Below are 13,678 nucleotides of genomic sequence, written 5' to 3'. Positions count from 1 at the left end.
CCTTGATGTAAAATAGCCAATGGTAGGAAGATGATGCTGAGATTCACCCTGGGGCCTCCCTGGAAACTGCCATATCCACAGCAAACAGAAGTTGCTCAATAAATGTTAGTCCAAAGGAAAAAGAGCATTTCTCCCACTTAATCATTCAATGAGAGTCCACCATATATGTAACACTGTGCATTTATTTACAAAGAGGTTAGAGAAACACACAGAATCTGGCCCCCCTTTGCACTGGGGAGTCACCATCGTCATAATAAATACAGTAATTTTAAAAAAGAAAAAAAAAATACTAGATTGGAACAGCTGAGGGTCATCAGGCTTCCCCCATTCCCTCTTACAGGGAGTGGGGGGTATGAGATAGAAACCATCTTCCTTCCCCTCTTCTACCTCCGAATCCTCCATAATTGTCCAGGGATCGAGGTGAAAGAGTCCTTCTTTCCAGGTGTTGCCAACCCCTACTTGACCCTCAAAACCCCCAAATCAGTGCTCCTTCCCTTCCCAGGGCACTCTGCAGAACCACCTGAGTCAGACACAGAGTCTCTGACCAGGGTGCCAAGGGGATATCTTAAGGTTCCAGGGGCATGGAGGGGGCACTTTGTGAATGAGAGGGGGCCATAGCTGGGCAAGGAAAGGAGGAATGAGAGGGCTCATCAGGAATGAGAGAGAGAGTGGTGAAGGGGAACAAACAGACTAGGCTTCTAAACTAAAACGGGGAAATTCAAACCAAATTACCCCTTTTGCATACATGGACACTTACTGTACAGATGAGAAAAGTGACGCCCAGAGAAGGGGAACTGTCTTGCCCAAGGACTTCCAAGCTAGAAGCTGAAATGGGTCAAACAGGGCTCCTCCCCATTCCTCTCGCTAGTGGTGGGGGAGCCTTTTCAACCAAGACTGCTAGGAGTGGGGAGAGTGAGGGGGGTCTTTGGAAGCAGAGAAAACGATGGTCTTTGGAAGGTAGATGTGGAAGGGTCAGTGGTTGAGAGTGTGGAGGTGCAGAGGCCATGAAGGGGGAGCCCAAGCAAATCCCCAAACTCACACTGTAGTCATGACCTTGAGAGAACCCGAACGGAAACGCAGTATCTTTTTCTTGAGCGCGTGGGAAGCCTTGATCTTCACGAAGACTTTGGCGGGGCCGGCGGGCGCCCCTGCACCTGCTCCGCCCCCGGGCCCGGAGGCTGCAGTGGCCGCCACCAGCTGCTGCGGCCACACGAGGCCACCGCTGCCGTCTGAGTCGCTGGAGGCAGAGCTGAAGGCAGGTGACTCTCCCTCGCTGGCGCTCGATTCGCTCTCCCCGTAACCCCCGCCGACGCCTCCCGGAGGCCCCCGGCGTCCCAGGGGCCCCAGGCGCCCGGCCGAGCACTCTGAGTCGCTGCCCGCGCAGCCGTAGAGCAGACGACGCTGGGGAGCTGACGGGGACGGGCCGGGGCCGGGAACACGTGCCGCCGGGGCTCGGGGCCGCACGCGGCGCCCATCAGCAGCGTCGATCTCCGCAGTGGAGCGCCAGCGACGGCAGGACCCTGCGGCCTGGGCCGCCAGCGTGGGCGCTGGACCGCGGCGTGGCCGTGGCGGCCGAGGCTCTTCCCGCTCCGCCGTGGGGTACTTGGGGGGCCCGGACGGGACCGCGGAGGCGCGGCCCAGCAGGCTGGTCTCGGACTGAGAGCGCGAGGCCTTGCGGGCCCTGGGCGAGCCCCGGCGGCCCGAGGCCTCCGTCATGCGTCCACGGCGGCCGGCGGCCCGGGGACGCTCCCGGGGCGGTGACTGCTCCACGCTGCGGCCGCGGGTCAGTGGCGGTGGTTTGCGGCGGGCGGCGCGACCGGGGAGGCCTCGGGTGGCCGCCTGGGCGCCCGGGATGTACTGCGCCTTCACCAAGCGGCCCTCGGCCGGGCTGTCGGGGGGCGAGGGGGCAGCGGGAGGCGCAGCCGGCTCGGGTGCAGCCTCCGACTCCCACGACGACGCCCAGGCGCGGCTCAAGGGGGCAGGGCTGGTGGGGTGGCCCCCGACGCGCTCCACCGAAGGCTCCCGCGCGGGCCGCGCGCTGCCGGGGGGCGGAGACGCGTCGGGCGGCCGCTGACGCACGCTGTTCTGGCGCCGCGGGCCACCGTCCGCGCCCCCGGGACTGGTCCGGGGCTGGCCCGCCCCCCGGCGGCGGCGCCTGCGCAGGAGCGCCGAGATGTAGCCGTCCAGGGGCCGCCCCGCGCCCCCCGCGTCGGGCGAGTCGGTGGGAGGGCGGCTGCAGGGTCGCGGGCTGCGCATCGCCACGGCGTGCAGGGGGCTGGGCGTCAGAAAGGGCCCGGCGCGGGCCCGCCGCTCCGCCGAGGAGCAGGCCTCCGGGCCGGCGGACCCCCCTGCCGTCGGGTAGGGCGCTGAGAAGGACCGCGGCACTGCTGCCCGCGCGCCCACCACCTCCGGAGCGCTGGGACTGGCGTCTCCTAGGGAAGGAAGGCCAAAAGAAAAAAAAAAGGAAGAGAGTGGAGGGGCTCTCAAAGTCCTTTCCCATTTCCCATCCAGCCTGGAAGGGGGGGTTTGCCTCCCTCCCTTCCATGCCCATCTCAGCAAAAACCCTGCTCTCACACCTTCCTTCCTGTAAAATTCATAATAAAATCTTTACAGGGTCCTACAAGACCCTGCGTGACTTGTCCAGACAATGACTCTGCCTCTCCCACTCTCACAACATCTTACCCCTTCCTTCCTTCCTTCCTTCCTTCCTTCCTTCCTTCCTTCCTTCCTTCCTTCCTTCCTTCCTTCCTTCCCTTCCTTCCTTCCTTCCTTCCCTTCCTTCCTTCCTTCTTCCTTCCCTTCCTCCCTCCCTCCCTCCCTCCCCCCCTCCTTCCTTCCTTCCTTCTCTTTCTTTCTTTTGACAGGTTCTTGCTTGCTCTTGTCACCCAGGCTGGAGTGCAGTGGCACGGTCATAGCTCACTGCAGTCTCCATCACCTAAGCTCAAGGGATCCTGCCGCCTTATCTTCCTGAGCAGCTGGGACTACAAGAACGCACCACCATGCCCTGCTGATTTTTGGGGGGGTGGGGTCTCACTGTGTTGCCCAGGCTGGTCTCCAACTCCCAGGCTCAAATAATCCTCCTGCCTCAGCCTCCTAAAGTGCTGGGATTATAGGCAGGAGCCACCGGGCTGACCCTTCTCCTCTTATTTATAGGACTCCAGCCACACTGGCCTCCTGAAATCACGCACCAGTCACATTCTGGCCTCAGAGCCTTTGTGCTTCCCATTCCAGATTCCAGATTCCCGGAATGCCCTTCCTCCTGGATATCTGTTAGGTCCACTCCCTCACTTAGTTCAGGGCACAACTCAAATGTTACAGTCTCATTGAGGCCCTCCCTGGCCTTATTTTCTAAAATTGCACTTCCTTCCCCAAACTCAAAGGGACACTTCTGAGTCCCTTTCCCAGGCTTATTTCTTGTCATAGCACATGGCATTATCTCTTACCCTAGATATTTTGCTTATTAACCCTTTTTTTTTTTTTTTTTTTTAAGACGAGGTCTCACTTTGTCACCCAGGCTGGAGTGCAGTGGCATGATCTCAGCTCACTGCAACCTCTGCCACCTGGGTTCAAGCAGTTCTCCTGCCTCAACCTCCTGAGTAGCTGGGATTACAGGCGCCCACCACCACGCCCAGCTAATTTTTGTATTTTTTGTAGGGACGGGGTTTCACCATGTTGGTCAGGTAGTCTGGATCTCCTGACCTCGTGATCCACCCATCTCGGCCTCCCAAAGTGCTGGGATTACAGGCGTGAGCTACCACGCCCAGCCATTTATCCTGTATTTTATTTATTCCTCCGATAGGCTGGCAGTTTCCTGAGGGCAGGGATTTGCCTGTTTTGTTCATTAGTGTTCATTTTGTTCATTGCTCCTTGGATACTGCTAGATAGCACATAGTGGAGGCTCAAAAACTTACTTGTATGAATGAAAGACAGCAGTTCCTGTTTACCAGTGACTGCCATGCTGCAAGTCCAATGCCTTAGAGCAGAGGCTCACTGAATATTCAAAAATATCCCCTTGGGGCGGGCACTGTGTGTGTGTGTGTGTGTGTGTGTGTGTGTGTGTGTGTTTGGGTTTTGTTTTTTTTTTTTTTTTTTTTTTGAGGCAGAGTCTTGCTCTGTCACCCAGGCTGGAGTGCAGTGACATCATCTCAGCTCACTGCAACCTCTGCCTCCCAGGTTCTAGCAATTCTCCTGCCTCAGCCTCACAAGTAACTGGGACTACAGGCATATGCCACAATGTCTGGCTATTGAGGCACTGTTATTATCCCATTTAATTTATTTATTTTATTTATTTATTTATAATATTTTTGAGACGGAGTCTTACTCTGTCACCCTGGCTAGAGTGCGGTGGCTCCATCTTGGCTCACTGCAACCTCCACTTCCGGGTTCAAGCAATTCTCCAGTCTCAGCCTTCAGAGTATCTGGGACTACAGGCACAGGCCATCACGCCCAGCTAATTTTTGTAGTTTTAGTAGAGACAGGGTTTTACCATATTGGTCAGGTTGGTCTCGAACTCCTGACCTCAGATGGTCCACCTGCTTTGGCCTCCCAAAGTGTTGGGATTACAGGCAAGAGCCAGTGTGCCCAGCCTATTTATTTACTTATTTTGAGACAGACTCTTGCTCTGTCACCCAGACTGGAGGGCAGTGGCGCAATCTTGGCTCACTGCAACCTCCACCTCCCAGGTTCAAGCGATCCTCCCACCTCAGCCTCCCAAGTAACTGGAATTACAGGTGTTCGCTACCACGCCCAGCTAATTTTTATATAGACGGGGTTTCACTATGTTGGCCAGGTTGTCTGGATCTCCTGGCCTCAAGTGATCTGCCCACCTCCCAAAGTGCTGGGATTACAGGCGTGAACCACCGCACCCAGCCATATTTCATTTTAACAGATGGAAACACAGAGGCCCAGAAATAAGAGACCTGCTCATAATCACGTGAAAAGAAAATGTCGCACCAGGAATTGGAATCCAGGCCCGATTCGGAAGTCTGTGCCCACAACCGTACTCTTACTGTCCTTTCCCTGGTCCCAGGGTCCCACCCTCACCCACCTTACCTAGGGACTTGGGCCTCTCGCTGGCATAGATACCCCGGGGCTCAGAGGGACCTAGGCGACCATAGGAGCTGGATCCAGAGAAGCCACTGTCCCCACAGAAGGTTGAGGGTGGTGAATCTGGACCTCCCGTGGAGCTGGGATCTTCATAGAAGCCTGAATTTCCAAGAGAAGCAGAGACTTCAGGGGGTTTGGGTGGGAAAACCAGGGCTGGGGAAAGGAGGAGATGGCGTGGGGAGAGACATGGAGAGCCTGAGAAATAGGGATACAGGGAACATGGCGGCATCCCAGGCAGACCCTACCCCTCTATCCATGCTCACCCGAGCTGCGCCCGCTCTCCTGTTCCAGGCCCCCAGACTCCAGGCTCAGGTCTCCCAGCTGCTGGCCCAGGTCCCAGACGAGCCCAGGCAGGGCCTCCTGAAGGTATAGGGAGAGAAGGATGGTCAGAAGGCCCCCAGTCCTCTGCCAACTGGTCCCCTATTCCATGAGCTTATGGGCAGAGTTTCACTTTGACAATGAGGCTGTTGCTTCAAAAGGATAAAAGTAGTACCTGAGTCCCTGGAACCCCTCAAGATCTCCGTCCCTTCATCCCCATTAGAAAGTCCTTCTGACTGTGTAACTCCAGTCCTTCATGCTGCAGCCCCATCTCATTCCCTCTTAGGTGCGATGAGGCCTCAGAAAACCCCCATCTCTTGCCCCCTCTTTACCAGTTGCTCCCTCCAATTTGTGCTCAGAGCCCCTCAACCCCAATTAGAATGTCCCTCCTTGAGTCTAACTTGAGGGATTGTTGTAAGGACAGTTTACTACTAAAAGGTGGCATCCATGACCCCCAGATCCCTTAGTCATAGGTCTGCCTTCTTCTCCAAGTTTTTCTTTTTTTACTTTATTTGTTTGTTTACTTATTTATTTATTTTGAGACAGGGTCTCACTCTGTCGCCCGGGCTGGAGGGCAGTGGCATGATCCCAGCTCACCACAGCCTCTACCTCCCGGCATCAGGCAATCCTTCCACCTCAGCCTCCTGAGTAGCTGGGATTACAGGCGCCCACCACCATGCTCAGATAATTTTTGTGTTTTCAGTAGAGGCGGGGTTTCACCATGTTGCCCAGGCTGGTCTTGAACTCCTGATCTCAGGTGATCCACCCGCCTCGGCCTCCCAAAGTCCCAGGATTACAGGTGTGAGCCACTTCGCCCAGCCTCTCCCTGTCTTTGACCTTTTTTTCCAGCTACACCCATTGCCCCTTATCACCAACAGAAGGTCCTTTTGTGAGTCTTCCTTAAGTCCCTCCTGCTGCAGATTGCCTCTTTCCCCAATATGGATAAAACAGGCTGACCATGACTCATATACCTCTTTGCTCTCCCTTCAGAAAGAACCTCCAAGCCTCCTAGACAGTCCTGTGAGTCTAGCCTTACTGGTACTGCAGCAGCCATCCCCAGCGTGTTCCTTTGCCCCAGAGACCACATCCTCCTTCTGCCTTTGGTCCACTCCCACCAGGAAGCTCCAGTGGGTCTACCGTTCCTTATCGCCATAAGAAATTTCCAGGAGTCAGGCTGGGCGCAGTGGCTCACGCCTGTAATCCCAGCACTTTGGGAGGCTGAGGCGGGCGGATCACATGAGATCTGGAGTTGGAACCCGACTGGCCAATATGGTGAAACCTCGTCTCCACTAAAAATACAAAAACTAGCAGGGCATGGTGGTTTGCACCTGTAGTCCCAGCTACTTGAGAGGCTGACACGGGAGGATTGCTTGAACACGGAAGGCAGAGGTTGCAGTGAGCCGAGATTGCGCCATTGCACTCCAGCCTAGGCAACAGAGTAAGACTCTGTCTAAAAAAAAAAAGAAGAAAAAAAGGAAAAGAAATTTCCGTTAGTCTACCCTGGGTGCTTCTTGCTGCGGGAAAAGAGCACTTCTCATCAGATGTGAATTAATGAAGGTGAAAGCCCTTTTAGGGGAGTGACCGTGACAAGAGGTGGCGTAAGGGCTGAAGCAACACGGATGGGGTCTCCAGGACATTAGGATTTAACCTCATTTTAGAAAAGAGAGGGTCAGAGGCAGAAGAAGACTCACATGGGTCTGAGTGCGGCTGGGTAGCAGCAGGCAGCCTCAGGCTGACGGCTGACCCTCAGACAAAAGCGGCTTGTCTGGACGGCAGGAGGGAGGGAAGTAGGGAGGAGGGTTTAGGAGGGCAGGCACCCAGCCCTGCCTATTTAGGGCAGAAACACTGGCCGGCTCCCCGGCAGCCACAACCTCCCCCAGTCCCAGTCTCTCCAGGGCCCAGCCTCTCCCCTCCCCCGAGAACAGAAGCCCCCATCTGGGCCTGTTTATTCGAGGAAGGTCAACAAATCGTTCTACTTTGGGCTCCTGCCCTGGGCATGTTGAGACGCTCACGGTGAAGTCATCTTTGAGCGGAACTCAAAAAAGCAGCCGAATTGTGCGGCATCAGGAAGTAGCTAAAAAAATCTGTCGGACCGCCCATGTCCCCCATGTCATGTCCCCCACAAATCACTGGCAATATTCACTCCCCTCTAGCCTCGCCTGGCCTCGCCACCGTCCCTCGAACATACCACGGATGCGCCTACCTCGGGAGAATGTTTCCCCCACATACCTTCCTTGCTTCATTCAGGTCTTTGGTGACCTGATCTCTTCTCTGACACCTTTCCAAAATAGCTCCCCTGTCATTGTGCACCCTGTTGCCCTGCTTTTCGAGTTTTTTCTACGTATCAGTAATGACCTCTTGATTTAAAATTATACATTGGGCCGGGCTTGGTGGCTCACGCCTGTAATCCCAGCACATTGGGAGGCCGAGGCAGGGAGGATCACTTGATTTCAGGAGTTCAAGACCAGCCTGACCAACATGGTGAAACCCTGTCTCTACTAAAAATACAAAAAATAGCCGGGTGTGGTGGTGCGCGCCTGTAATCTCAGCTACCCAGGAGGCTGAAGCAGGAGAATTGCTTGAACCAGGGAGGCGGAGCTCGCAGTGAGCCACGATCACACCACGGCACTCCAGCCTGGGCAACAGTGAGACTTCGTCTCCAAAAACAATTAAAATAAAATAAAATTATACATCAAGGTGTCATTCGTTTGTTGAATCTCTGACTAGAATGTCAGCCCTAGGAATGCAGAAATTTCTGTCTGTTTTGCTCACAGGTGTACCCCCACCCAGTGCCTAGAACTGTGCCTGGCACAAAGTGGGTGCTCAGGAAATATTTAATGGGCTGGGTGTGGTGGCTTATGCCTGTCATTCCAGCACTCTGGGAGTGCCAAGGTGGGAGGATCGCTTGAGGCCAAGAGTTCGAGACCAGCCTAGTGAGACCCAGTCTCTCTCTTTCCCCACATACACATATATATATATGAAATTTATTTATTTATTTATTTATTTATTTATTTATTTATTTATTTTTCAGACGGAATCTAGCTCTGCCGCCCAGGCTGGAGTACAGTGGTGCAGCCTCCGCCTCCCGGGTTCAAGTGATTTTTTTTTTGCCTCAGCCTCCCAAGTAGCTGGGATTACAAGCATGTCCCACCTCACTTGGCTAATTTTTGTATTTTTAGTAGAGACAGGGTTTCATCATGTTGGCCAGGTTGGTCTCGAACTCCTGACCACAAGTCATCCGCCTACCTCAGCCTCCCAAAGTGCTGGGATTACATGCGTGAGCCACTGTGCCTGGTATTTTTTATTTTATTTTTGAGACAAGATCTCACTGTCTCACCAGGCTGGACCGCAGTGGCACAATCACGGCTCACTGCAAACTTCACCTCCTGGGCTCAGGTGATCCTACTACCTCAGCCTCCCAAGTAGCTGGGACTACAGGCGCGTGCCACCATGCCCCGCTAGTTTTTGTTATTTTTTTGGAGAGACAGGGTCTCCCTGTGTTGCACAGGCTTGTCTCAAACTCCTGGGCTCAAGCAGTCCTCCCGCCTTGGTCTCTTGAAGCGCTGGGATTACAGGCATGAGCCACTGCACCCAGCTGTCTATTTTTTAAAAAGAACTATTAGATGAAGGAATGAATGGATACAATGGAATACTATACAGCTGTTGAAATGGAATGAGTCAAATTTCTATATAGAATCATTACCAAGATATAGCATTGAGCAGAAAGAGAAAAGTGCAGAATATATATAGGAGTGACTCAGAATTACCTGGAGGGCTTGTGAAAACCCAAATGACTGAGTCCCATTCCCAGAGCTTTCGATTTCAGCCTGCAGTCGGGCCCAAGTAGTTATATGGCTAACAAGTTCCTTGTGATGTGGTCCTGCTGGCCAGGGGGCCACACTTTGACTGGCATAGTCTCTGGGACCTCACCCAAGAAACTAGAATTTGTAAAATGCAAAGCTTTGACAAAAGCTCCATATTTTTGGGTATCTAAACAGTTTCTATTAGGAGATATGTTGGAAGAGGTCTGGGAGGTGACAGTAAGGTGACAATGATGGTGACCTCAGAGGAAAGGTTGGATTTAGGGGCTCCAGGGAGGAATGGGGGGACTGGATGGTAGAAGGAAATGTTTAAGGAGGCATGACTTGGCATCACATTAAGCTCTGCTGCTCCCCAGCTGTGTGACCTTGGGTGGGTGGCTTTACCTCTCTGGGCTTCAGTTTCCTTATCTATAACTGGGCATCATAGCACACCATCTCCTGGAGGTTATTGTGAGGATTAAATGAGTTTCTTTTGACACATAATAAATGCCAGTTTGTATGATTACAGGAAAGCTATGAATTTCTTACAAGGAAAATAGAAAATGTTTCCATTGTTTAATTAAAAATAAATGTAGGAGTCAGGCACAGTGGCTCATGCCTGTAATCCCAACAACTTTGCGAGGCCAAGGCGGGAGGATCACTTGAGGCCAGGAATTCAAGACCAGCCTGGCCAACATGGTGAAAACCCATCTCTACTAAAAATACAAAAATTAGCCAGGGGTGATGGTGCATGCCTGTAATTCCAGCTCCTTGGGAGGTTGAGACAGGAGAATCACTTGAATCCAGGAGGTGGAGGTTGCAGTGGGCCGAGAATCACTTGAACCTAGGAGGTGGACATTGCAGTGAGCTGAGATCATGCCATTGCACTCCAGCCTGGGTGACACAGCAAGATTCTGTCTCAATTAACAAATAAAGGCCAGGTACAGTAGCTCACACCTGCAATCCTAGTGCTGTGAGAGGCTGAGGCAGGAGGATTGCTTGAGCCCAGGAGTTGGAGACCAGCCTGCACAACATAGCAAGACCTCATATCTTAAAAAAAAAACAAATTAGCCAAGTGTGGTGGCATGCACCTGTAGTCCTAGCTTCTTGGGAAGCTGAGGCAGGAGGGCTGCTTGAGGCCAGGAGTTAGAGGCTGCAGTGAGCTATGATTGCGCCACTGCACTTCAGCCTGGGAGACTTTGTCTCTAAAAATAAATGAATAAATAAATATATCATTTACAAATACATAAATAAACGTGAAAGGATGGACTTTTCGGTAAGTTCTGCCAAGTCTAATTCCGGTTCTTCCATTACAAGGAAGAGCAGAAATTAAGGAGACAGACAGGAGATGCCTCATCCTCTCCAGCGCCTAGGCACCCCCCCGAAAATATTCCAAGTCTACACCCCTCTATTTGCAAGTCTGGCCTCTTTCCTTCCAGTTGCAAAAGGATGAATCTTTAAAAGATTAGAAAGTCCTTGGCCTGAGTCTGGCTCCCTGCCTCCCTACGGTGCCCCTCATCCTTTCTCTGCAGGCTTAATAAGAGTTCGGTTAGGACCCCTGGAGACCCCTTTGCCCAAACTTCCCTTACCTTGTTTCTCCCCTCACGTGCCCCTCATTGGTATCCAATGCCCATTTATCTCTATTAGGAAGTCCTTCCGCAAGTCTGACTTAAATTCTTCTTGCTGAAAAGGACCTTTTTCCTTCTTGAGAACAAGCAGGACCCAGGGAGCCCCTGTCCTCACCCAGGATTCCTGCCTCTCTTCTCTGCAACACCCCTGATCTTTACCTGGTATTCCCATCATTCCTATTAGAAAGAAATCAAGTCTGGCTTCAGTCTTTCTTGCCTTGAAGGAAGTGTATTCCTGGCAGGGGCTGGGGGTGGGGGGTAAGTCATAAGACAAGGGCTGGGGGATCAGAGGAAGCCCTCACCCGCTCTTCAGAGGGACCCAGGAACCCCCAGCACTAGAGAAGTTTATATTTAGCGCTTCTCTGCTCCTCCTCCTCCCCCCGCCTGCCACCGCCTCCTCCCTGATGCTGGGACAAGCTTTGCCTAGAGACTGGGGGGTGGGGGGGACAGGCCTCTCCACTACCATCTCATGCCGGGAGGACAGAGGGCTGGGGGGAGGAGGGGACAGAGGGACCGAGGAGAGGGAGACTGAAGGGCAGAGATGGGGAAGGTGAAGGGTGAAAAGGGGAGAGACCAAGGGCAGAGCGGGAGAGGACGCAGCTACCCACAGCTACCCCATCCTCATGCCTCGCTTTCTCCTTGTCAGGATGGAAAGCGCCTTCCAAGCCGAGCCAGCTTGGGGTGGGGGGAGCTAGCGAAGGCCCCCACAATCCGTCTCTAACTTTGGGAGGGGGTGGGGACTCCCACAGCTGTTTCTGTTTCCAGAAAAGAATGTGCGGGGGGGGGTCCCACTCCGGAGAGGGGGAGGGGCCCGGCGTGCAGCCCCGGGAGTCTGGCTTCAGCCTTCCTCCCCAGTCCCCATCTGGGGAGAGGGCAGTCGAGGTCAGCGGCGGGGAGAGCCCCCTCCACTGCCACCTCGGCTCAGGTTTCCCGAAACGGGAAGCTCTGGCCACACACAGGCTTGGGGATGGGGATCTGCGGTGGAGCCAGGGTGTGCGGGCTGGGGGGAGGGGAAGAGAGACTGAGCCTGGGACGTCGGGCAAGAAGAAGAGAGCGAGGTGCAGACAGGCAGGAAGGGAAGGCCACGGAGACAGACGCAGAGGGACGCAGAGATCACAGAGACAGAGAGACAGGATGAAGAAAGAGAAGCAGACACAGAAAGTCACAGGGATGTGGCAGGACGGAGACAGTGACAGAACCCCGGCATGAGGTCGGGAGACTCAAGGAATGACATAGAAAGGGGAGAGGCATAGGCCTCCTCAAGTCATTCCGGAGACCTCTGTCCATCTTCCACCATGAGAACACCCAGAGGCCAGAAGTCTCCCCCAGGCGCTGCCTCGACCTGCCTCCCCTTGGGTCAAGGAGAGCTGGGGCCAGCTAGGAAGCAAGGGAAGCGTCATCAAACGGTCAAGAGCCCAGTGGGGGGTCCTCAGGGACTGTGAGCTTTCTCTCAGCAGTGGTCCCTCCCTCTGGAGGCCCTCAGATTCCCCTCCTCCCACCCCGCCCCCTCCAGAGATCTCCAAGCACACCAGGACTTAGGGAAGATGGAGCCCTGGTGGCGGGGCCCAGAGAAGGGCATGTTTGGAGCCTGGCTGTGTGACCTTGGGTGAGTCGCTTGCTCTCTCTGAGCCTCAATTTCTCTCTATGTTAAATGGGGACTATCACCCCCTGTTTCCCAAGCTGCAAGAAGACAACGCCTGCAAAGTACCCGGTCCCGGGTTTGACACATACTTGGCGCCCAGAAGGATTTTCTTTGGGGAAGGGGTGTAACGGATGGGGCCTGTTTCTCACGAGGCCCCAGTGGGGGCGATGCAGTTTCCCCTCCCCCGATTTGGGGGCGGGGAGGCCAGGTCCATCCCGCCGCCGGAACTCCGGGGTCTCCAGCCCCACCCCCTGTCCTTTCTCACTCCCTGCCTACCCGGGTCCCCCCCCCCCCCCCCCCCGCCCGGGTGTCTGAGCATCCAACTGAGGCAGACAGACAGACAGACGGGGGTGGAGGGACGGACGGACAGGCGGCCCCTTACCAGCTGCTCCTCCAGGGCTGCTGCGGCCCGGCGCGCCGCCGCCGCATCTTCATCCTCATCAGCGTCCTCCTCGTCCTCGGCCTCGGCGCCCCCCATTCCGGGCTGGGCCAGCCGCAGCGCCTGCTGCACGCGGTACTCCTGCCTCTCCCGGAGCCAGTGTAACTCGCAGAGCCCGGCCAGGCTACCCTCCAGCCAGCCCCGCAGCCGGCCCCGCTCAGGGCTCACCGGGAACGAGAAGGCCCGGATCATGGCTGCGGCCCCCCGCCCCAGCCCGGCCGGGCCCCGCGGCCACCCCTCTCCCGGTCCCACCTCCCCGCCCCAGCAGCCTGCCCGCCCGCTGGCCGGGCTGTCACCGTCTCATCTGCATAGGCGCCCGCCCATTGGGCCGCCCACCCGCGCCTTATCTGCATGGCCACGCCCCCGGCGACCGAGCAACTGCCGCCTATTGGCGAATAACCTCCCCGACGGAGACGCTCGGCCGTGCAACCGCACCGCCCAACACGACGCATGCTCGCAACTGCCTACTCACTCCGCTCGCCACGCCCCCTCCGAGCAACTGCCTCGGGGCCCTGGCCTCGCCCCTCTACGCGTCACAATGAAACAAGCCCGCCCTTGCCTCAATGCCATTGGTCTGTGTCTGGCCGGTCCTGCAGCAAGTTCCACCCTTTTGCGGGCGAGCACTGGCTACCATTGGACTGTCCGGCGCGAGGGGAAGGGTGATCTATAAATAGGGAATGGGTCCACGTGACAGTTTGGCAGCTGCTCCTACCCCTCCACCCCGCCCAGCCTTCAGCTTCTGAGG

At 55.3% G+C, this 13,678-nt stretch overlaps 1 protein-coding gene across 1 annotated transcript; it reads right to left on the bottom strand.

The window, feature by feature from the left end:
* Positions 1-164: 164 nt before the first annotated feature.
* Positions 165-13,234, bottom strand: DACT3 (dishevelled binding antagonist of beta catenin 3). Its single transcript, XM_003915760.3, has 4 exons — positions 12,877-13,234; positions 5,370-5,466; positions 5,053-5,205; positions 165-2,432 (listed from the first exon to the last, which is right to left on the bottom strand). Exons 1-4 carry the CDS (start codon positions 13,123-13,125, stop codon positions 1,036-1,038), a joined length of 1,896 nt encoding a protein of 631 aa, XP_003915809.2. The 5' UTR covers positions 13,126-13,234; the 3' UTR covers positions 165-1,035.
* Between the last annotated feature and the right edge of the window lie 444 nt (positions 13,235-13,678).

The sequence above is a fragment of the Papio anubis genome, chromosome 20 (assembly GCF_008728515.1).
Source record: "Papio anubis isolate 15944 chromosome 20, Panubis1.0, whole genome shotgun sequence".
NCBI lineage: Eukaryota > Metazoa > Chordata > Mammalia > Primates > Cercopithecidae > Papio > Papio anubis.
Note: the sequence above shows the minus strand (reverse complement) of the source record. Positions and strands in the feature narration are given on the sequence as shown.